This window comes from Cnephaeus nilssonii (assembly GCF_951640355.1).
Source record: "Cnephaeus nilssonii genome assembly, chromosome: 16".
Taxonomy (NCBI): domain Eukaryota; kingdom Metazoa; phylum Chordata; class Mammalia; order Chiroptera; family Vespertilionidae; genus Cnephaeus; species Cnephaeus nilssonii.
The window spans coordinates 46,111,854-46,137,127 of NC_137087.1; the positions used below are offsets into that span (position 1 = coordinate 46,111,854).

General features: G+C 37.7%; 1 protein-coding gene across 2 annotated transcripts; it reads right to left on the minus strand.

The window, feature by feature from the left end:
- Positions 1-497: 497 nt before the first annotated feature.
- On the minus strand, positions 498-22,926 carry PCGF6 (polycomb group ring finger 6). Of its 2 annotated transcripts, none has more exons than XM_079793911.1 (10): positions 22,286-22,926; positions 21,015-21,114; positions 20,828-20,924; positions 19,743-19,798; positions 19,583-19,642; positions 18,673-18,805; positions 12,301-12,328; positions 9,269-9,367; positions 6,780-6,866; positions 498-1,571 (listed from the first exon to the last, which is right to left on the minus strand). In XM_079793911.1, the coding sequence occupies exons 1-10, from the start codon at positions 22,643-22,645 to the stop codon at positions 1,515-1,517; spliced, it is 1,077 nt and encodes a 358-aa protein (XP_079650037.1). In that variant the 5' UTR covers positions 22,646-22,926; the 3' UTR covers positions 498-1,514. The 2 variants fall into 2 exon arrangements, with proteins under 2 accessions (XP_079650037.1, XP_079650038.1); XM_079793912.1 differs by having other exon boundaries at positions 18,673-18,781; positions 22,286-22,925.
- Positions 22,927-25,274: the final 2,348 nt, after the last annotated feature.

The window sequence follows — 25,274 nt, forward strand, 5'->3', positions numbered from 1 at the left end:
AAAATTTTGGCTCTCAAAAGAAATTTCAATCGTTATACTGTTGATAATTTGGCTCTGTTGACTAATGAGTTTGCCAACCACTGGTCTTGGGGAATCCCTGACACACATATGTTAACACGGGACAAGAGTAAAAATATTAAGTAATTTGTGCAAAAAATATTTAAGGGACAATGAATTCCATAGTTGCTATTCTGCCCACTGTAAAATAACAGCATCTAATATAATTAGTTAAGGTTACAAAATTTATAAAAGATCCTGACAGCAAAGCTTAACTTTCATTCAATACCTCATCTCTTAAACAGTTTTGGTAGTTGTTGTTTTTCTAATCCACAATAAGCACAAACATTTCAAAATAGGTTAAAATAAACTTTTATTTAAATTTTTTTATTAAATGTTAGAAGAAACTTATACACAATTAACAAATTTTGTATAAAACAATTGCCAATCTTTACCCAATTGTAATTGTTTCTATGAAGAATTGGAAATTTTGTAGTGAAACAAGGTCTACAAAATATTTATTTTAGGAAGCTATCAAAATGCTAATCTTAGGCAAAATAATGTTTAAAACTGAAATCTGTATACGAGTGAGGTCTCAAACACCCGTATTCTTTGTCCCAGTGACAAAGTAATGGAAAAATGAACATGAAACTGACTTGCTGAGGAAAAAATGAATAAGTATTCTGTAAACGTCTCAAAATCTTTATTACTTTCATAAGCAGTGCCATTACAAGGTATTGTTTATCATACTATGTACTCAAATAAAATGAATATTAAATTAACTTTCTAGAAATAAAAAGTCTGTTGCAAAGAGGCACGCCTTGTTGCAAGATATGTTAAAGAAGTTTTTATTATACTGAAGGCTTATGGTATGGGCCATAAACCATACAGGAGACAGTCTCCTCACACAGAATAACGGTAATTTATCCCATTTAGAAGAGAATAACATCTCTTTAGTAGTGTTGCTGGTAAAAAAAAGAAGAAGAAAAAAGATACAAGTTCAAAATATGACGGCAACACACAAAAGTGGCCGATAGTTTTGGTCTTTGAGGGGTACAGTCTGTATAGTTTAACAAAGACTGGCTTTGAATCTTCATTTCAAAAGCATAATTCCTTCCTTTCTGCCCTATTGATACCATTCTAGAGAGCAGAATCCAAACCACCAACTTAAAAAGGATATAGCTCAATGAAGAAAGTAGTAACTGATTTACATAAAAGATTAGGAAGCAAAATCATTATCAAAGTATTTGAAATCACAAGAAATTTAAAAATTCAGTACTTTGAAAATTTCCCCCTGAGCTATGGATGCTTTTTCTATATCGTTGCTAGTAAAACAGAAGCATTCTAGCATTCCAAGTTGTACTTATAAATATTATGATGCTTGGTGCTGAAAACAGATGTTAGGTCTTAGCACAAAATGGCAGCAATTACGTTTCATAAAAATCTTTGGTGAGATGCAAGCCTGCAGAAGCCACCTTATTTTGTTTCTCTCCTCCCTCCTGATACTCTTAGAATCTTCAAGTAATTTTCAGAGGAGAAACCACAAGACCATAATGAAGGACCAGAAGACCATCCTGAAAAGAAAAAAAAGTGTTTTGCAGTTATTTGAAATAGTTATATAAGTAATCAAATCAAAGATGGTTTGTTTTTCATAACCCAACACTAATGTGAAATTCTTTAAATAAAGGGTCCAAGATAAATAAACTTGCTTATTCACTCACCTCATCACCTACATTCCCTGTCAATGTGCCTTTTAATAACTCTCAGGAGACAATGCTGAAATTACCAGGTATCCATAGTTAACCCGGGTTGTTTGTGGCTAAACAATCCTCCAAAAAGAACAAAAAGAAATACACCTTTCCTTCTATACAGACTACTTAACAGCCCATCCAGGCATTGGGCTTCCCTAAAAAGAGACTCAATTATTATCAAGCATCATGGATCTGCTAAATATTCATTTCCACATAAATAGCTCACTAATATTATAAGTGGGAAAACTCTGGAACTCTTATCCATTAAATATATCATTATTTTACTTCTTCCTTAAAGACTGTTCAGTACAATTTAACTTTTGATATCTAGAGTCTTCATTATGAACAGTAACTATACTGTGTTGTAACACAGCAATGTCCTCACTCAGGGAAAACTTAACCCTCTACTAAATGACTCCAGATACTGTGCTTCTGAGTCTTTTTATCTGCTTTTTTTGGTCTATCTCCTGTCTTATTATCAGGTCCTAATTCTTTGTGTTCTCACCAAGGCTGCATCCAGCAAGAAATCTACCTTTTTAAGGTACTATTTTCTAATCTATTATGAAACTAGCTTTAAAAAAAAAAAAAGATTCATTGGGAAAGTGTGCCACAAGTAACTGGCCTACTTTGAGCAACAAAGAAGAGTGATGGCATGCATGCCTTGCATTTCCAATCCTGCTCTAGCTATTACTTTTTCTTCTTTGCTAAGCTTTTCCATGGCTCTACTTCCTTATTTCTCATTCACTGCTCAACTCATAGCAATCTGGTTTCTGTTCCTGGCAACTCTAATGAAAACTCACCAGAATTCTAGAAAAAGATTCACAAATTCAAATGCCCACAAGGGCTAGGAAAGTAACAAATGAACATGTGAGTTAGGTATGTAAGTCAATAAGGAATGTTGAGACCAGCAGTAAACCAGAGAACACACGCCTAGTTAAAGGAATTTAAACTCAGGTAATTTAGAACACAGAATAAGCCAAATAAAGCATAATTCCAAGTTTGGCCCATGGAGCATCAGATCTGCTCTAGACCAATTAGCCTAATCAGAGTAAGTGAATTTGCATTATAACACAAATAGATTCTATTAACATTTTTATATGAATACAAATTACATTTTAAAGATTTCTTGCATAATTACATTTCAGAAAGAAAAACGTCATTTGCAAAACTATATATTGATATATAGAGATATAAAACTAAAAATACAACTTATAAGCTATTTCAAAACCATAAAACTTCAATACATTATAAAAATCACATTTTATCAGATAATTACTTATAATTCAAATTTATATCTATAGATTCATTATACTTAAATTCCATATAAATGTATATTAATATATAAATATTATTTACTAGAGGCCCAGTGCACAAAATTCGTGCACAGGTAGGGTCCCTAGGCCTGGCCAGCGATCAGGGCCAATCTGTGGGGCGACCAGCAGGGTGATCGGGAGCCCCTGCTGACACCCACCTTGGCCAGCCTGGAGCCACCCGCTCGCTGGCCCTACTGCCGCCAGTCACCTCCCTCTGAGGGGCAATGGGCGGGGCGATCAGGGGGCTGGGGGTAGCGCCTACATTGAGTGTCTGCCCCCTAGTGGTCAGTGCACATCATAGTGACTGGTCATTCCACCAGCTGTTCCACCGTTTGGTTGATTTGCATGTTAGGCTTTTATTATATAAGATGTTTTATATTTAGATGTCTCCATTCATGTTATTCTTAAACTATAAAACCAGAGTGAATCTTCTAAAACATGTCAGATTATGTCACTTCTATCCTTGGCTCAAATCTCTCCAATCAAGAGTTTCCTACCTAACTCAATTAAAATCCAAAGTTCATACTATGGCCTATAAAGTCCTATATATTTTTTTCTGACTGCCCACATCTCAGCTCCTCTCTTTCTCTCTTGATAGATTAAACAATGATTATATGACCCAGCAATTCCACTACTAGGTATACACCAAAGAGAAATAAAAAAACATGCCCACACAGCCCTAGCCAGTTTGGCTCAGTGGACAGAACATTGGCCTGCACTGAAAGGTCCCGGGTTTGATTCCAGTCAAGGGCACATGCCTGGGTTATGGGCTCGATCCCCAGCAGGGGGTTTGCAGGAGGCAGCTGATCAATGGTTCTCTCTCATCACTGATCTCTCTCTCTCTCTCTCTCTTTCTCTCTCTCCCCCTTCCTCTCTGAAATCAATAGAAATATATTAAAAACAAAAACCCCCTACACGTGCACACAAACACTTGTAGATCAATGTTCACTAGCCACACCTTTCATATTAGCCCCCAAAAGGGAAACCCATCAGTTGATGAATGATTAAATATCAATATCTATATGTGTGTGTTACATGCTGTTGAGTCAGCTCCAACTCCTGGTGACCTTATGAATGAGTGATGTCCATAATGTCCTGTCCTCAACAGCCCTGCTCAGCTCTGTAGACTTATGCCTACAGCTTCTTTTATGCAGTCAATGCATATCATATTTGATCTTCTTCTTTTCCTGCTGCCTTCTAATTTTCCCAGTATTATTGTCTTTTCCAAAGAACGCTTTTTATGAAGTGCCCAAAGTAGGACAGCTTCAGTTTTGTCATTTTTGCTTCCAGTGATGTTTCAGGTTTAATTTGCTCTAGGGCCCACTTGGTCTTTCTGATAGTCCAGGTTATCTGTAGAACTTTCCTCCAATGAATCCATTTTTTTCCTATCAGCCTTCCTCACTGTCCAACTTTCACATCTGCACATGGTAATTGAGAATACAAACATGTGGATGACCTTAGCCTTGGTCTCTAAATGACACATCTCTGCTTCAGTGATCTTCCTTAATTCTTCCATTGCTGCCCTTCCAAGTATCAGCCTTCTCTTGAATAGTGAATTTCCATATAATGGAATATTATTCAGCAATGAGAAGGAACAAAGTACTGTATGATTCCATTTATATAAAATGTCCTGAATAGATAAATCCAGAGACAAAAAGTAGAGTAGTGGTTGACAAAGGCTGGAGGATAGATACTAATGGGTATGAAGTTTTATTTTTGGGTGATAAAAATGTTCTAAAGTTGATTATGTGATTGTTTTAGAACTCTGTAAATACACTATGATTTAAGTTAATGAGTTGCCTCTGGGGATGACAGCAGTGTTCCAAATCTCAAGAAGTGGTTTGAGTTAAAACAGGTATATGTCCTTGTCAAAACTCATGCATTTCATTGTCATTAAAATATATATAGGGGTGGGCAAAAGTAGGTTTATAAAGCACTCTGTGCCAAAGTGTGCTTGAGTACAGGAAGTAGACTACAAGAATGTATAAATAATGAAGGCCAGCAATTTGAGCACTTACGAGATTGAACCTAAGTGCACTGTGACATTGTGACACACAAACAACTGTAAACCTACTTTTGACTACCCCTGTATTGTGTATGCATGTAAGTGTATTTGTGTGTATTCATTCTGTTTCTTCCAAGGAATTGTATAATCCACACTAACAAGACAATTCTTAGAATATTCTTCATCTTATTTTAAGTAGTTGTTCACTGAGCATAGGCAATTACACCAAAGCAAAGAATTATATTCCTTTTTTTTAAAAAATATATTTCTTTATTGATTCCAGAGAGGAAGGGAGAAGGAGAGAGAAATAGAAACATCAATGATGAGAGAGAATCATCGATCGGCTGCCTCCTGCACACCACCCACTGGGGATCAAGCCTGCAACCTAGGCATGTGCCCTTGGCCGGAATCGAACCCAGGACCCCTTAGTCCGCAGGCCGACGCTCTATCCACTGAGCCAAGCCAGCCAGGGCTCCTTTTTTTTTTTTTTTTTTAATTGATTTCAGAGAGGAAGGGAGAGGGAGAGAGAGATAGAAACATCAATGATGAGAGAGAATCATTGATTGGCTGCCTCTTGCACGCCCCCAACTGGGAATTGAGCCCACAACCCAGGCATGTGCCCTTGACCGGAATCGAACCCGGGACAGCCAACACTCTATCCACTGAGCCAAACCAGCTAGGGCAAGTATTATATTTCTAACAAGTTAAACAAAAATCCATTTAAGCTCAGAGGTGCTCATCAAATCTCCATTAGTACTTTATAAGCTGCTCAGAGCCATACAGCTCTTAAAACAATTTATCTCTCTAGGTTTAGTAATACCTTAGAATATGTGGATCTTTCTATTCTCTTCATTAATATTTAGATCCTATCTAGCTTCTCATTTATCCTGACTAGGAGATTTCACATTATATTTCCTCACATTATAGGCTAATTAAAACTTCAAAATAGTTGCCATGACTTCTTACCTATTGAGCAAGAAATGGTATGTGAATCTCTAACGCCAAATGAATATCTGCAAATTTTTCTTACGAAAATGTCCTTGCAGATGTATTTGCCCAGTGGTCTTCGAAGTTCTATTGCAGTATGAAGACAGAGAAAAAAGAGCAGAGGCCTCTAGAATCAAACTGCCTGCACTTTGAGCCATGGCTCACTAACTTACTGTGAACAAGTTACCACATGTCCTTTCTGAAACTTGGCTTCCTTCTATTTAAAATGGAGGATAACTGAATAACTATGTTGTATACCTGAAAATAATTTACATTATATATTAACCCTTTGCACTCGCTTTTTTCTCGATTCCTTTATTCTACTCGGGATTTAATTTTTTAAATACCCCAGATTTTACAAAGCGCGGCAGTAGAGTAAAAAACTGGAGTTTCTTTTCATACAAACTTATTTATTTGGATTTTTTTATATTTCAAATTTTGATACATTCAATAACCGTCACACTCGACATCCAAGTGCAAAAGGTTAACTATATTTTAATAAAAAATAAAATAGGGAGAAAAGAATACCTACGCCATAGAATTATGAGGAATAAAAGGGCTAATCCATATAAACCGTTTAAAAAATTGCCCAACATACAGTTAGCATTCAATAAATGTTAGCTTTATTACTTATAGTACAGGTAATTTTAAGATAACATGGAACTTTTTTTTTTCATCAAATAACTTGCCTGTTAGACACTAAGTATGATAAAGTCTAAGACCTACCTGCATTGCTGCATCACCTATTGCACGTCGAATTTCCCTTAGAGTTTGATATCGTTCCAACAAGTGATCGCCACAAATGATATCTACCTACAGGCAAACAAAGTACTAGATGCTTTACTGCTTCAAAAAAACCACATGAAAAAATTAGGAAAAATCAACATAATTATTTCCAGACTACACTTCGCTGTTTTATTTTAGACGGATCAAACACTCTCAAGAAAGATGTTAGAAACTTTTTACAAGAGTAAATAATGAAAAGAGCCTCAGAGGACATAGCTGGTAACAGCACAGGACAGCCAGTAATCAAAATGATTTCCTCGAATCTCTGAGAACAAGTTAAATCATATTTGATGTATTCAGTATAAGGCGCAGAAAAGTATATTTTTTAAAAGTTCCAAGATAAAATGAATAATTCTCTTAGAAGGTATATCTCATTTCCCAACAGTGGAAAGTCTAACAGTAAAGTACGCATGAAGGGAACTTTCTTATGGGTGGAATAATCTTAATGAGGTCTTTTTAAGCCCTTTAGTAATGTCACAGCTCTAAGACAAATCTACTTTTATACAGAATGCTCTAGAAAGAATAGTTATACAGTTATATAGTATAATGTAATAAAATTCCAGTATACTGACTTGCTAAGATAGAAAATCAAAATTTTAACCTCTCTTTCATTGAGTGCTCCTTTCCCATTGCCTTAAATGGGATCAGTTCCTCAACAGTCTTATTACTATATATATCTTAATTTGCTCCATCTCCTAACATCCTTATTTAGTTTATGGCATGAAACTTCTCCTTGTCCTCTAAACCAGAATATCACCTCTGATTCCCAATTTTCCTTTCTTCTCACATGCAATCAGTTACCATGTCCTGTTGCCTCTTAATAAAGTTCGTAATACCTTTTTTTTTTTTTGGCAAAATTTTATGGTTTTATTAACACAAATACAATGTGTACACAATCTGTCTTTCAACACTGTCTTCTCTTTTTATTTTGATCTGCCACAAATAACTTTAAAGATAGTTTATAATTTAACAGTCCTCTAGTAACCATTCATTCCTGCTAGGAAATAACCATATATGAAGGTCAGATGTCTGTAAACAAGCACACATTTCCTACCTGGAACGAACTGGTTTAAAGAAGGTCAGCATAGCAAGCTCAAGTGACTGGCTTCACCAAGAATTTTCCTTTAATGGTTAACTAGTTCCATGTTTTGCTCAAAGTAGAAGTAACTCTTTTTACTTCTCTTGTATTTAGAAGGTTTAATAATTTTAGGCATAAATTAACAGGCCTGCATATTTGACAATTCTGTTTCATTATTTTAACATTTTGGTTTAATAGTAATTTATGAATGTTACCAGCTGTATAGTACCTAAATAGAAAATAAATTATTTACCTATAGAGCCAAGAGTTGACAAAGAAAATTAAAGGTTGAACAAATTTTTTATCATTTTATTTCAAAATGCTAAAAGCCTTGAATTCTATGATATGAAGAAAAAATAAACTCACACTTTTATAGAATATAACCAATTTAGAGCTCTGGCAACTAAATTTCTTAAAACACCAAATGTGAAACTTATAAATGGTGATTATGCTCTGATCAATATCTATCCAGAGGATATAATCTATATCCTAGAAAAAGCGCTTTTGCATGCTATGTTAGTTAAATCTATAAAATCAGGTTCAAGTCTTATGATTTATGCTTTTAGCAACAATAAACTGTTATGGGATTGCTCACAATTCTTTGTCCAGGAGTCTCTAAATAGATATCTATTTCTAACCAAAAGACTAAGAATAACCTCAAATATGTTGTGGCTACAACGTGATAAACTTCAGATGGATGAGATACAGCCAGCATTATGTCAAGCTCAGTAAGAGAAGTCACATTTCATTGGATTTAATATATTTAATATATATTTAGTAGAATAGATATTGGTAGTAAAAACACCAGCAAAATTTCAGCCAGCTTTAAAATATCTATTAATTTACTAAAGAACAAATAGATATTTTACATAAAAATTATTCTATGAAATTTTACACATGATGAAGAATAAAAATCCCTTTTAAATTTGACTAATGAAAAAGCAAAATTATATAAATGTGCATTTTCACTGGCCCACGTTAGATCTACGAGTATAATTACACTTTATGTTAAAAAATACATCAGGATTGAGGTTTTCATTTTACAATAAGAAAGTATTATATAGTTATAATGGGAAATACTTTCAATCCTTAAAAAAATGAATAGGGTCTACATTAGATAGATATTTCACTTTTCGAGGGGTCTCATATATGGTCATCAATGGTAGGGAGGAACAGACAGTAAGTCAAATATGATTGAAGTTGGCATGGGAATTACTGTGTACCAATATCAATTGGCATATACAATATCTATAATATCATAAGACAAAAGCCACTGCATGAAATCCTAGAGACAATTCTTTCTAAGGTAATCTCACATCTTTACCCGTCCTTTTACACAGATGTACTCTACCTGACAAGCTGGATCAAGATCCATTTTTCTTCTGAGAAATTTTTCTACATGCCCAATAGTTGCTTCTCCTGAAACTCGGACAAACTTCTTCTCCAATGGCTACAAAAAATAAATGAATGAATAAACAAATATTTTCAGATTAAGTATACATAAAATGTATAAACCCTAAAGCAGATTTTATAGCAAAGATGATTCAACAGATTTATGAAAATTACAAAATTTGAGTTAGTTTAGCTATCAAAGAAAAAAATTTTTCTGCTTAATTTTCCCTCTCTGAAAATTATATTAACAATTTTTTAATACAAAGGTTTACTGATTTATTTTACTATCTCATCAACAACAAAACACAGAGTGAAATTTATTGACAAAGTGACATTAAATGTCTAAAACCTGGTGTCTTCAATAAAAAGATTCTAAGGGGAAAAAAAGATGGGGGTGAAACTGCCAGACTAAGAAAAGATGTAAGGGTTATAAATAAGAGATCTATCAACCAATTACTAGTATGAATCTTATTTGGATCCTGATTTTAAACTAATCTATAAAACAATTTTAATGAGACAATGTAGGAAATTTAAATAGAATGTGGATATTTGATTAAGTTATTACTATTATTTTTTTATATATTTCTTTATTGATTTCAGAGAGGAAGGGAGAGGGAAAGATAGAAACATCAATGATGAGAGAGAATCACTGATTGGCTGCCTCTTGCACGTCCCCTACTGGAGATCAAGCCCGCAACCCAGGCATGTGCCCTTGACGGGAATCGAACCTGGGACTCTTCAGTCCGCAGGCTGACTGCTCTCTCCACTGAGCCAAACCAGCTAGGGCTATTACTATTAATTTTTAAAATATTAGTATCATTATTATGTTTGTAAAAAGTTCTTATCTTTTAGAAACAAACTGAATTACTTACTGGGATTTGCTTCAAAATATATGAGAATAAGAGAAGTGATGAAGGCAAAGATGAAATGAGATTGGCCATAAGTTTATAATGATTTGAGTGATGTGTACATGGGTGTTTATTATACTACTAGAGGCCCAATGCATGAAATTCGTGCAAGGGACTTGACTCCCACTGCTGCGGCAGCCGCCTTGACTCTCGCAGCCCTGGCTTCGTCCAGAAGGTCGTCTGGAAGGATGTCCGGTCTAATTAGCATATTCCACTTTTATTATTATAGATTCTGTCCACTTTTGTATGTTTGAAATTTTCTGTAATAAAGTGCTTTCTTTTGTAAGTGGAAATAAAAAGATTAACATCTAGACATTTGTGGCTGGAATCTGATACAATGGTCTGAGGTAACAGGTGGAAAGACCAGAGTTTTAACGTAGAAACTAATACTTATCCAGCCACTCTCTTTGAGGACATTTTAAGGATTCTATCTAATGCAAGTGAAAAGCCGAGGTAATCAGCACTAAAAAACTTGAGCAGTGTTTTTCTGGCACTAGCAGAGAGGGTGCCCAGAATGGCTACCAAGAGAATCTAGGCAGGTGAGGCATATGTTTTTTCCCTATGACAGTGCTCAGCTTTCTTTTCTTTTCTTTAAATATGTTTTTATTGATTTCAGAAAGGAAGGGAGAAGGAGAGAGAAACATTGACCAGCTGCCTCCTGTACGCCCCCTACTGGGGATGGAGCCCAAAACCGGGTATGTGCTCAGACAGGGAATGGAACTGGCAACCTCTCATTGCACAGGCAGATGTCCCAACCAACTGAGCCACACCAGCCAGAGTTATAGTTTGGTTTCTTGAGACCTTCCCTGACAATAGATCTATCCCTTATTACCTTAGTGTAGCAGATAGTATAGATGTTAAGTGCAGGTATTCCAAAGACAGGCTGACTGCCTGGGTTTAAACACTGGTTCTGTTAATTTTCTAGCTGTAAATCTTTGGGTATGTTTTTGAACCTTTCTGTGCATCCATGTTCCCATTTGTAAATAGGGATAATGGCATCTATCTCAGAGAATTATCATGAGGAAAGTAATATGATGCATGTAAAAATTCCTGGCACATAAGAAGCAGTTAAGAGTTATTGCTAATGAAGGATCATATATTGCACTTTATTGTCGTGTTTCTGTCATCTCCTTTAATCTAGAATAGTTCTGACACTGTATTTTTATGTTTCGTAATACTGACATTTTTGTAACTTTTTTTGGTATGATACATGTTCATTAAAAAATATATTTTTTAAGAATACTGAAATATTTACAAATGAAGTAGCAAAATGATAGGGATTTGTTACAGAATAATACCAGAAGGAAGGTAAGTAGACGGAGGTATAAGACATTAAATTGGCCATTAGTGTATTGGTAAAGCTAGGTGATGGATACATGAAGGTTTTATTTTGCCTACTTTTCAGTATGTTTAAAAGTTTGCATAATTAAAAGCTTAAAAACTTTCCTGAACTAAATTACTGCTTTTAAATTGAACAAATAGGGTTTATAATTTTCATGCTATAGATCTACATGGTGAAAAGTTTAATAACCAGGAATCATTCTAGTCAGATATATTTATTTTAATTCAAAGATAAGATATAAACACATCTTTTTAGGTAGTAGAGAATACTGAGTTATAATATCAAAATCTGTAACTAGAATTCCACTATAAATACAGCATTAAAAGAAAAACAATTAGCTTGCCAAGTAACAAGTTGGGGCAGGTTAACTTGAGCTAAAAATGTTACATGCAAACGAAATTTTAAGCTCATAGTTAACTCTAAATGCCAACTATGCAAAAAATGCTTTGAAACATTTTTTATCACCAAATTAAGATAGCATTTATCTTTAGACTTTTGAAAGTTGCTCACTTATTCTTCCTTAGACTACAGTCTGAATTAATAACAAATTCCTACTTAATAATTATTTTCTCATAAACCCATTGTGACAGCATTATTGAATGTATTTCACATTTCAAAAACTTTTATTTATAAAACACTCTTTATTGCAATTGAAGACCATAGCCATAGGATTGCATATCTGATTCTTAAACTTGTTACAGGGTCCTCTTGTAAAGTAAATGAAAAATAAAAGTAAAATACCTTAAAATGTCCTGTGCCTTCATTAGCACTGAAAAATGAAAGCAAAATTAATCAATAAAATACTTTAAAATATATGTTTAACCACCTAACACAGAAAAATAACATAAACATTTAAAGAACATCACTTTAATTTTAAAACATGGATACCTAACCCTTTAGGATATAAACAAGTGTAGTTGTCATTTCTGCCACCTAGTGGTAAAAAAAGACAGTGGTATTTTATACTGTTTTTGTTTTGTTTGTTTTTTTAAATATTTTTATTGATTTCAGCGAGAGAGGGAGATAGTAACATCGATGAGAGAATCATTGATCAGCTGCCTCCTTCACGCCCCCCACTAGGGATCAAGCCCACAACCTGGGCATGTGCCTTGACCAGGAATTGAACTGTGACCGCCTGGTTCATAGGTCGACACAACCTGAGCCACACTGGCTGGGCCAGTGGTCAGCAAACTCATTAGTCAACAGAGCCAAATATCAACAGTACAACGATTGAAATTTCTTTTGAGAGCCAAATTTTTTAAACTTAAACTTCTTCCAACGCCACTTCTTCAAAATAGACTCGCCCAGGCCGTGGTATTTTGTGGAAGAGCCACACTCAAGGGGCCAAAGAGCCGCATGTGGCTCCTGAGCCGCAGTTTGCCGACCACTGGGCTGGGCTATACTACTTTATATATTTCCAGGAGTTAAAATGATATTCTTTTTTCTTTCCTTTCTATTTTTTGTTGTTGCCCTTTATTGAAAAAAACCATACTATTATCTGTGTGTTTATTTTTTGGCAAAGCTATTGGAACATGCAATAGTATCTTACAGTAGTTTCCAATTTCAGAACTATTAAAGTTGTAAGATTTGGACATATCAAAACTGTCTTATTATATGTCCTTGCACTAGATCTGGCTAGTAATGAAGCTTTGCATGGTGCATCAACAGCTTTGGGGAAGTCATGGTTATTTATTAGAAATCTTAACTTTTTAGAATATCTACGTATATAAAAGGCTAATATGCTAAGTGTCCAATCGTTCCGACTGGTCGCTATGATGTGCACTGACCACCAATAGGCAGACGCTCAACACAGGAGCTGCCAAGCTGCAGTGACTTGGCAGCAGTGGTTCTCAGGTGGCACACCCAGAACCAGAGAGGAGGGAGCCTGATTCCTCCCGGGGCCCCGTGATTCCACCTTCAGCCGTGGGTTATGTTGTTGCTGGGGCACTGTCTGCCCCGAATCTGGTTTTCTGCACATTTGTGTTTGTGTTCCACACCCTGTACAAGAGCAACTTTGCAGAGTGCCCTCTCGCACTCTGAGACCCCTCGGGGGATGTCAGAGAGCCTGTTTCGGCCCGATCCCTGCAGGCCAAGCCAAGGGACCCCATCTGCTGGAGGGACCCCACTCACTCCGCAGACGGGGAAGGACCATGGGAGGTTGGCTCCAGGGTGTGTCTGGCCCATCTCGGCCACCTTCTAATTAATTTCATTTCAATGTGCGTAAATCCGTGTACCGGGTCACTAGTTCTTAATATTCAGATTTCCTCACATGTAGCATTCTAACATTTTCCAGCATAAAGTAAAATTTCCTTTTGCTTTTTATTCTATTATAATTCAATGTTTTTTTCTCTATAGTAACCTTTAAAAGATAGACTTCTTTTTTCTTTTTCTGAAACAGAAGCCAAGTTTGTTTATTTTTTGCATTTGAAGTACTCCTCAATGACATTTTGCCTGAGACTCTGCAAAAAACCACTTTACAGGGTTTAATAGTTTAGATATGTTAGGACTACCATGTTTATTCTTATAATAATCCTGTGACTTATAATCCCCAATTTAGAAATAAAAAAATGGAAACTGATGATCAGAGAAGTTAAGCTACATCCTATGTAGCTTACATATCTTGAGTTAGAGACTCTTCAAAGCCTATGCTCTTTCTATATACACTATACTGCCTGAGAGTATTTCTTTTTAGAATCTACTTTAAACATAAAAACTGAAGAACAGGAGGGAGAAGTATGAGACTATCTTAAGATCTCAAAACATGAATACCCAATTTAGGGGGAAATCTAATTTCATGTTCCAGTGGTTGAAAAGTCAGTATCCACAGGCTAAACCTACCTGAGCTTTTTTGCTCTTCAAATTCTGGCAGGGTCCCCAGTGGAACCAAACTTGCCCTTGTACTTACATCAGGTTAAAACTCACCTGCTACTTGTCCCCTGCCCCGAAAGAGCTTCCTATGGTAACTTGACTTTTGTGAAGACACAAAAGCTTTTCCATGCAGTGAAAATATGGGGATTTAATTCTGGGGACAGGGGATGTAAAAAAAATCTCTTTGCCAATGGAAGCTCTCTTTCAAAAGGACCCCCTGCTGGCCCTAGCCAGTTTGGCTCAGTGGATAGAGCATCAGCCTGCGAACTGAAGGGTTCCAGGTTTGATTCCAGTCAAGGTCACATGCCCAGGTTGGGGGTTCAATCCCCAGTGTAGGGCGTGCAGGAGGCAGCCAATCAATCATTCTCATCATTGATGTTTCCGTCTCTCTCTCCCTGTCTCTTCCTCTCTGAAATCAATACAAATATTAAAAAACAAAAACAACAAAAAAGGACTCCCTGCTGCACTGAAAGCTTTCTTTCTCGTAATCATTTGAAAACAGATAAAGAACTATATAAAAGACAGACTACCCATCATAATCATCAAGTTCAATTGTCTTGTTTTACAGATTGGGAAACTGAAGTTCTGAGAAATTAAAAGTTCCATGAGGGCAAAGGTCATGGCTGACTTATTCAAACTATATTCCCAGCAGCTAGTACAGAGCTATGCTGGTACATGGCAGGGCCTTAACCATTTGTACACCGTAAGCCACTATAGACGCAAGTGGGAGACCTTTTTAAATTAAACTCAAAATATCGTGGCAGTTAACTGGTTAATACATATCTTATGAATAAACAAAAAGCAATTTGTCTAAGTTTACAAAGCTAGATAACAGAGGAAGTAGAATGAACTTAAATCTAGATCTCCTTATTCCAAGTGAGGGCTCTTTTTTCTATAGCAAGGAATGTGTTAACGTAACAACTATTACAAGTGGTAAGGACTGCCTTGAACACAGCTGTCAAGTCTCCCTCATTAGGAAAGCCTGCCATGCTTAATTACTGATTTCTGCTGTGAGCAAAGAAAGAGATAATGGTGGCACACCCGTAACCTATTTGCCATTTTTGCATTACTGACACTTTTTAAAAGTGTATCCCTGCTACTTTTAAAAATGGTATAAAAATAATGATTGTTAGCACCTATTGTGGAAAAGGTTAAATTTCCCCCAAATAACTTTTAGGAATAGAAATTCCTTTCAATTTTTAAATTTTAATTAGACTTATTAAAAATCAAGTTACAAAATAAATATGCAAATACACTGAGAAGTAAAACCTGTCCTGGTCAGGGCATATACAAGAATCAACCAATGAATGCATAAATAAGTGAAGCAACAAATTTATGTTTTTCTCTCTCTTTCCCTTTCTCTCTCACATCAAAAAATAAAAATTTAAAAAATAAAAGTAATAATGTCTTTGGGGGAAAATAAATAAATAATAAAAGTAAAACTTTTCCCCATCATAGACTCAGACTCCAGTGCCCTTTTCTAATTATTTTTGTTTGTTTGTTTATCCTTACTCAAGGACATTTTTCCCCTTGATTTTTAGGGAGAGTGGGAAAGACAGAAACATCGATGTGAGAGAATCACATCAATTGGTTGACTCCTGCATGAACCCTGACCAGAGCCCAGGCCGGAGCCTACAACTGAGGTACGTGCCCTTGACCGGAATCGAACCCGGGACCCATTGGTTTACAGGCCATTGGTCACTGAGCCAAACCAGTTAGGGCATCCAGTACCCTTTTCTAGAAGCAATTGCCATTCATGTTTTCTTACTGTCCTTTCAGGAATGTTCTATGCATGTAAAAAACACGAATAAACACATATTTCCCACCATCCTTTGTATAAAAACATAAATGGATACATGCAACGTGTTCTCTTCTACATCTTGCTTTTTTTTACTTAAGACATTTTTTAGATTGTCCCATGTTAGCCCATATGCTACCATATTAGCACATGTTCATGTGCTATATATCATTACTTAACTAGTTCCCTTTTGGACACTTAGGTTGAAACACATGCTTTAATAAATGAAATTGCTGATAGTTTGGTATTACACAGTTTCTTCTCATTCCTTCAAAGAGATCTTTGTTTCATCATATCAGCTAATAATTGTGGGCTATGTGGAGGCATAAGAAAAGTTTCTTGCCTCTTAGGGGTCCTTGATTTCAGTTGAAAAAAGCAGGTTAAATACATAAATAGATAAATACAACACAGCACAAGCTACTAAATAAATGATTCAGGCAACCAAGAGCTATAAGGAGGAAGTGACTGAGAAGTAAAATAACCATCAGTGCCCAGCTGGAGTGGCTCAGAGGTCACAGTTCAATTCCCAGTCAGGGCACATGGCTAGATCCCCAGAGGGGGGCGTGCAGGAGGCAGCCAATCAATGATTCTCTCTCATCATTGATGCTTCTGTCTCTCTCTCCCTCTCCCTTCCTTTCTGAAATTTAAAAAGTATTATTTTTAAAAGCCATCAGTGACATAAAATGGAAAATCTAGATTTTCTAAGAAAAGTATTTTATTCGGCAAATTATGTAAACATTTTGAAAACTACAGTTTAATACGAGACAAATCTGAGATCATAATAGTCTGTTTAACAATGTTGTAGTATAATGGAGTATACTATATGTTACAGTGTTTGAACGAAGCTATTTATATGATTTAGAAAGATGTCCAGCCCTAGCCGGTTTGGCTCAGTGGATAGAGCGTCGGCCTGTGGACTGAAGGGTCCCAGGTTCGATTCTGGCCAAGGACACATGCCTGGGTTGTGGGCTCGATCCCCAGTGGGGGGTGAGCAGGAGGCAGCTGATCAATGATTCTCATCACTGATGTTTCTATCTCTGTATCCCTCTCCCTTCCTCTCTAAAATCAATAAAAATATTTTTAAAAAAAGAAAAAAGAAAGATGTCCAACTACATTGGACATCAATTTGGCAAAACCAAGTAAAGTTGAAGACAAACATATCCTAAGATTTAGCAAATCTACATACACTCTTAGAAAACTATCTCACATATATGCAAGGATATATGTACAAAAATATTTAAAGCAACATTGTTTATAATTGCAAAAATAAATTGGAAACAACTTAAAATGCAACAGTATAAGGAAAGATAAATTGTGGTATATTTAAGGGAATACCAGGCAATGGGGTAATAAGCTAAACATTTCAACATGGATAAATCACACAATATTGAGTGAAAAAAGCAAGTTGGAAAACACAGTATGATACCATTTCAAGTTTGTTTGTTTTTTAAATATATTTTTATTGATTTCAGAGAGGAAGAGAGAGGGAGAGAGAGCCAGAAACATCAATGATGAGAGAGAATCATTGATCAGCTTCCTCCTGCCTATCCCCTACTGGGGATTGAGCCCCAAGCCTGGGCATGTGCCCTTGCCCGGAATCGAACCTATGCTCTATCCACTGAGCCAAACCGGCTAGGGCCATTTCAAGTTTAAAAAAACACAGAAAACTTGACTTGAGAGAGGAATGGGAAAGGAGAGAGAGAAACATTAACATTGATCAACTGCCTCCTGCATACCCCCTGCTGGGATTAAGCCAGTAAAACCAGGCACATGCCTGACTGGTAATCAAATAGGCGATGTCCTGGTGCCGTGGTCGGCAAACTGCGGCTCGCGAGCCACATGCGGCTCTTTGGCCCCTTGAGTGTGGCTCTTCCACAAAATACCACCGCCTGGGCGAGTCTATTTTGAAGAAGTGGCATTAGAAGAAGTTTAAGTTTAAAAAATTTGGCTCTCAAAAGAAATTTCAATCGTTGGACTGTTGATATTTGGCTCTGTTGACTAATGAGTTTGCCGACCACTGTCCTGGTGCATTGAGTTGACGCTCAACCACTGAGGTACAACGTCAGGCCATTTCAAGTTTTTAAATGGGCAAAAACAATTCTATATATTGCTTGGAAATAGATACACTGTGGCAAATACATTAAAAATGCAGGGGAATGACAAGCATTACTTTTAGGATTGTGGTTATTAAATTCTAAGGGAAAGAAGAATGAACAGGTAGCCAAGAGGCTTCTGCCATATAAGCATGGTTTATTTCTTAAGTCCGATGGTGGAGATACAAGTGGGTATTAGATCCTTTTCTAAGTCTTAAATATTTCATAAATAATTTTTAAAAGGAAATCAGAAAAATTTGATTTTACATTAAGTTCAGGATGATTTCATAACAGTTGGGACTTTAAACATTTTTTATTTTAAGGTTAAGAGGTAGAAAGGTTTAGGGTACTCACCCAATGAATTCTAGTAATAAAGACATATCAAGTTCAGGTGGAATCCGAAACACTGATTCTAAGGCTTTTTTAGATCTTCCTTTGCTTGACGGGACTGGCTGTGGAACAGCTATTTGATAGCCAAACCAAAAAGCTGAGTTAGAATAAAAATTTCATAAATTGAGATCTCTGAAAAGTAATTGCACAGGTATTATAACTAAGTTGACTACAAGATCATAAAGAACTCAATGTACAGCCAGTGAAATTAGAGGCAAGCCTGGGGACCAATCCATTATGGAAGGCAGACATGTGTGGCTGGTTTATCAGGGCCACAGAAAGAGCTCATCATAACAGCAACAGTTGTAAATAACCCTAAACAAGCACTATGTGCCAGGGGGCTCAGGGCTCATGCTCAGCACTTTATCTACATCATTTCATTTAAACCTTGTTATAATTCCATGGCATAGATACTATTCTTACTTTTTTTTTTTTTAACTGTAAAGAAATAGATTACCCTTTAGTGAGATTAGGCAATTTGCCTAAACTTTTACATCCACATAGTAAGTGGAAGAACCCGGACTTAAACCCAAATCTATCTAACTTCCATACTGTGACATTACCATCATCATTAAAACTAATGTTTGAGCAGTTACTATGTTCCAGGCACTGCTTTAAGTGCTTTGTATTGAGGAAACGGAGACATTGGAGTAATTTGCCAAAGTCATACAACTAACTGTGGTAGAGTTAGGATCAAACTCAGACAATTCAGCTCCAGAGCCTGTACTTTTTAATTCTTATAAATATAAATGATTAAATTGGATTATGACATATCATTACCTTCAAAATCTTTCTCTCTTTGATCATAAAATAACCTGCTATCATTAGTGTTCTTTTAATCTATAAATACATTATAGTATACACCCAAACTTACCAGGTTTAGGTACTTCTAGACCTCTTTCTTTATAGAAATCATGCATTTGCTTTTTTTCTCCTAAAAAATGATAAAACACAGACTAAATTACACTTTAAATGTAACTAGTAGAGTCAATAGAGATTCCGGGATTCATAACTATGTAATAAAATAAACTTACTTTCCTCTAGATCGATCACTAATTTGTACACTATGTCTTGTAACTGCCGGTCCAACCTAATAAAAGGAAAGGATGGAGAATACCTCAGAATTCAGAAAAATGCATTTTGGTACAGAGTGAATGATGCTTTGTAAGTACTTGGGAGTGGCTATCTCCTTTCTTAGAGGTGAGTTACTTTTAGGTCGCACTCATGGCTCTCATCTAAGAGAACCTCAAGTAATTATATGCAATCATAATTATAAGTAATCAAAGATTCTTCAACAGTTTGCTAAATTGTTCCAGGAGTGCTGTTTTTATTCCCTTGATAAGAATGTAAGCTTAGCCAAAACTGGTTTGGCTCAGTGGATAGAGCGTCAGCCTGTGGATTGGGGGGTCCCAGGTTCGATTCCGGTCAAAGGCATGTACCTTGGTTGCGGGCGCATCCCCGGTGGGGGGTGTGCAGGAGGCAGCTGATCGATGTCTCTCTCTCATCGATGTTTCTAACTCTCTATCTCTCTCCCTTCCTCTCTGTAAAAAATCAATAAAATATATTTTTTTAAAAAAAGAATGTAAGCTTAAAGGCAGATACTATATTTTGAATTTCTGTGAATCATCTGCAAAGCATTCGTCTATGGAGGTAGTAAAAACGTAATAGTATTTGCTGAACAAACTAAAGCAATCCACGTTTAGTATTTTTCTTTCCTTAGGAAACTGATCATGAACTGAAAATCTGATTAATAAGCCACAATGACCTATGGCAGACAGGCTATTCTAAAGAGGCCAGTTTTTTTTCAGGTATCACTTTTAGAAAGTAGAATTCTAAATATACTGAAAATGACAAGCCTAAACTGGCCTCATTAACTTGAGTGATGGAATTAAAATCTTCAGGGGAAAAAATTCCCCCGCTTTTTTTTTTTTTTAATTAAGTCCCCAGCAGATATCCCAGTGCCTGGTACACAGTAAGTACTCTATATGTCTTTCTTTAAAGAATAGTTTCCTTTCTTCTAATTTTGCGATAAGTCAAGAATATACTCCCCAAAACACAACTTCAAGCTTTTAGAAAAAGCATACTTAAAATATAAATTGCACTTATATATTCCTCTTACCTTATGTTATAAAGAGGTTGTGTCTGATGTACTACTATGTTGCATTTTGGACATCTGTTGCTATAGTAAAAATGTCTTACAATGCAGCTTTTACAAACTGTTGAAAAAGAAAATGTTTACATTAGGATGCTTTCAAGACATTTCAAAATTTGAATATATTATTCAGAAATGTGTACAATATGCTTACATGTATGAAGACATTCTGTAATGGTAGTTGCATCTATTAAGTAACCTTTGCAAATGGAACACAAGATGTATGGGGTCAGCTCAGAGAGATTAATCAGGCGCTGCAAATGCAATGGAAATAGTTTTAAAATACAAGTCCTTGCCTTCTCAAATTTCATTTTATTTACTGATTTGAGAGGGAGAGAAACATAGATTTGCTGTTCCACTTATTTATACATTCACTGACTGCTTCTTGTATGTGCCCTGACTGAACTCTAACCCGAAACCTTGGCATATGGTGATGACATCCTACCTAACCAACCGAGTTACCTGGTGAAGGCCTACCTCCTTAAATTTTAAAACCATAATCCCAAAATTTCATTATAACCAATATGTAACTTACTTTGCAACATAAAAACATGTTACTGTACCTCCAACCCTTCAAAGGGCTGGAAGTTACAATAACACGACATAAACCAATGTTTCAAACACATCCCATTCCTTTGGATATACCAGTGATGGCGAACCTATGACACGCGTGTCAGCACTGACACACGTAGCCATTTCTGATGACACGCGGCCGCATGCCGAGGATGAAACATTTGCTGCTCCTGAGGATGAAACATTTGCGACTAGAGTCTTGGAGTTAGATTTTTCCTCAACGTGACACACTACCCGAGTTATGCTCAGTTTTTTGGCGAAGTTTGACACACCAAGCTCAAAAGGTTGCCCATCACTTGGGATATACAGTGTTTTGCCAGAGGAGGGGCATTTTACTTTATTAGTTACTTTAAAAATGAGCAAACTTTCCAGATACTGAGGCTTACCTTTAACATAGTAATTCTGATTGGCTAGGTGTACTATTACCTAACTTGAAGAAGCATGCGCTACCACATTAAAAAAAAAAAAATCTTCTTAATAAGAGACTGGCTAGATGGCGAAGGGTTTGCCATCCTCTCTCTCAACACCCGGACTGGAAGCTCCTGGGTGGCAGGAGCACGGTACCCTCGGCGCCTACCCGCCTGGCACGCAGTAGCTTCAATAATTCCTTAGAGAACGAGTCAGTCGGACCCGCAGAGCCTGAGTGACCTGCAGGAACCTCACAAAATGACTCCGCAAGGAACCGGGGCGGGAAAGGCCAGTCCGCGCCACGTGCCTAGGCAGGCAAGGCAGGGAGGGGTGGAGGTCGACGCCAGCGCCAGAGGCTGCAGGGGCGAGCTGGGGGCTCGGCCGGGGCGGCGGCGGCGGGCTGCGCCCGGAGGCCGCGGCGTGGTCCCCTGGGGTCATAAATACCTCTTCCTCATCCTCGGATTCCGGCCGGCACCCCTCCAGCCTCAGCGAGAAGTGGCTCATCTCTTCCTCCTCCTCCTCCTCTTCTTCCTCCAGCTCCTCATCCTCTTCCAACTCCTCGTCCTCTTCCTCGAAGCGGCCCCTCAAGCGGCCCAGGCTGCGCTCCGGCTCCAGCTCCGGGGGCCGGGAGCCCGAGCAGCCCGGAGCCCCCGCCTCGGGCAAAGGCGGCGGACCCTCTTCACCCGCTGCGGGCGCCGGGGTGAGGGCAGGAGGGGAGATGGGCGGTGGGGACGGCACGGCTGCGGCTCCCTCCGCCTTGGCAGCGGCCGCGTTAGCCCTCGTCAGCACCGGGACCCCCTCCATGCCCAGGTCAGACACCAGGCGAGGAGCGACCAGGCGGCTGGATAGCGCGGGAGTTGCTCCAGCCGCCTCTGCAGCCGTGCGCAGGCGCGGAGACCTGCAGGGCCCGCTGGGAAATGTGGTCCAGTGAGCCTCACCTAAGCCAGAGCGTGGGCGGAGCCGCTCAGGTGTATGGGGCGGGGCTTGCAGGCGGCATCTTAAGAGAGTTGTAAACCAATTTTTCTGTTGAAAGGCTGGCGCTCTCTTCACTGCCTTTTAAAAACGACCAAATTGGCCCTATCCAGTTTGGCTCAGTGGAATGAGCATCGGACTATGGACTGAAAGGTCCCAGGTTCGATTCTGGTCAAGGGCATATACCTTGGTTGCGGACACATCCCCAATAGGAGGTGTGCAGGAGGCAGCTGATTGATGTTTCTCTCTCACCAATGTTTCTATCTCTCTCCCTTCCTCTCTGTAAAAAATCAATAAAATATATATTAAAAAATAAAATAAAAAAGACTAAATTGGTACCATTTCAGACAGCAACATTTTGTCTGCATGACTGATCACAGAGCACTATATTCTTATATACTAGCAGTGCATATATAGTTATATACTAGCACATGAACAGTTTGGTCCTTTGTTTGACACCTCTAGGAAACCAATACACAATCCAAATATTCTTCACTAGGTGAAAAGATAACCCTGCCAATGTGGCTCCGTGATTAAGTGCTGACCTATGAACCAGGAGGTCCCCGGTTCAATTCCCCATCAGGGCACATGCCTGGGTTTCAGGCTTGATCCCCAGTGTGAGGTGTGCAAGAGGCAGCCGATCAATGATTCTCTCTCATCACTGATTTTTTTTCATATATTTTCACTTTTTAATTCTTTTCCTTTTTCTCTTTTTCATCACTGATATTTCTCTTTCTCCCTCTCCTTTCCTCTCTCACATAAAAATATATTTTTTAAAAAGAGATGAAACATTGGAACATCCTATATAATAAAAGCGTAATATGCTAAGTGTCCAACCGTTAGTTGGACCATTCAACCAGTTGCTATGATGCACACGGACCACCAGGGGGTAGACACTCTGACAGGTAGGTTAGTTTGCTGCTTGGGTCCGGCAGATCGGGACTGGGCCAGATGGACCCAGACATGCTCTGGAGCCCTTCTGTGGTCCCTCCCTGGCCTCGATCATGCACCGGTGGGGTCCCTCAGCCTGGCCTGTGCCCTCTTGCAATCCGGGACCCCTTGGGGGATGTCGGAGAGCCAGATTTGTGCACCGGGCCTCTAGTTAAACAATAATAAATCAATCTCAAAGGCATTATGCTGAGTGAAACAAGCTGGTCTCAAGAGGTAACATATTGCATAATTCCATTTTTATGACATTCTGGAAAGGTTAAAACTTTAGGGACAGAAGAGATCAATGAGGTTAGAGGTGGGGGAAGGATTTGATTCCAAAGAGCCAGCATGAGGGAGTTTTTAGAGTGATGGAATGGTTTTGTATCCTGAGAGTGGAGGTCGTTACACAAATCTATGTGTTGAAATTCACAGAACTGCACGCAAAAAAAAAAAAAAAAAAAAAGATTCAATTTTACTCTATGTAAAAAAATGATGATGATAAACCACACTAAGGTACCATTTTCCACCTATCGGAATGGCAAAAATTAAAAAGTAACAAAACATTCTGGTGATGAAACAGTCACTTTTGTACATTGCTGATAGGATTACTAATTGGTAGAAATCTACCAATTTACATTTCTCAGTTTGGAAATGAAATCTACATTTCTCAGTTTGGAAATGTCTGAGAAAACAACATGTACATTTATCTTTTTAAAAATATATGTTTTTATTGATTTTTTTTTTTTTTTTTTTTTTTTTAGAGAGAGAGGGAAAGAGATAGAAACACCGAAGAGAGAAAAACATCAACCAGCTGCCTCCTGTACACACCCCACTGGGGATCAAGCCCATAACCAGGGCATGTGCGCTGACGAGGAATCGAACCATGACCTCTTGGTCCATGGGTCAACACTCAACCACTGAGCCACACCTCTGGGCAGCATTTATTTTTTGACCTACCAATTACTCATCTAGGATTTATTCTGAAGATATAATCCAAAAATACAAAAATAAATATGCAAAAGGTTGTTCACTGCCACACTGTAATTGCACAATCCTGGAAACCAGCTAAATGCCCGCACATAGGAGAGTAAATGAATAAACAAGTGAATAGCCACAAGATGGAGTACTATGCAGCTCTAACGTCAAGATCTGTAAAAACGGTGAAAGCCTGAGGATATGTGTGTGCACACGTGTGCCTGTGGGTTAGCAAACAGAGAGTGATGAATCCCTTTGGGGCATCCCTCACCTTTTCCCAATGCTGGGCTTTAGCCACTCCCTCTGGGTATATACGTGTATCAGCCAAAGTAAATGATACCCACAAATACAAATTCGTGGAGAAAAGTAATGAGATGTAGAAGGAGGTGCAACTCCCATTAAAGCAAGAAAGTGAACAACCTAGACTAGAGAAACAGATAAAATACATCAGATATAAAGGTAATTTAAGTAAGATAATACATATCCTCAAAGAAAAAAAAGAGCCCTGGTTGGTGGTTAGAGCATCAAAGGGTCTAGGGTTTGATTCCTGGTCAAG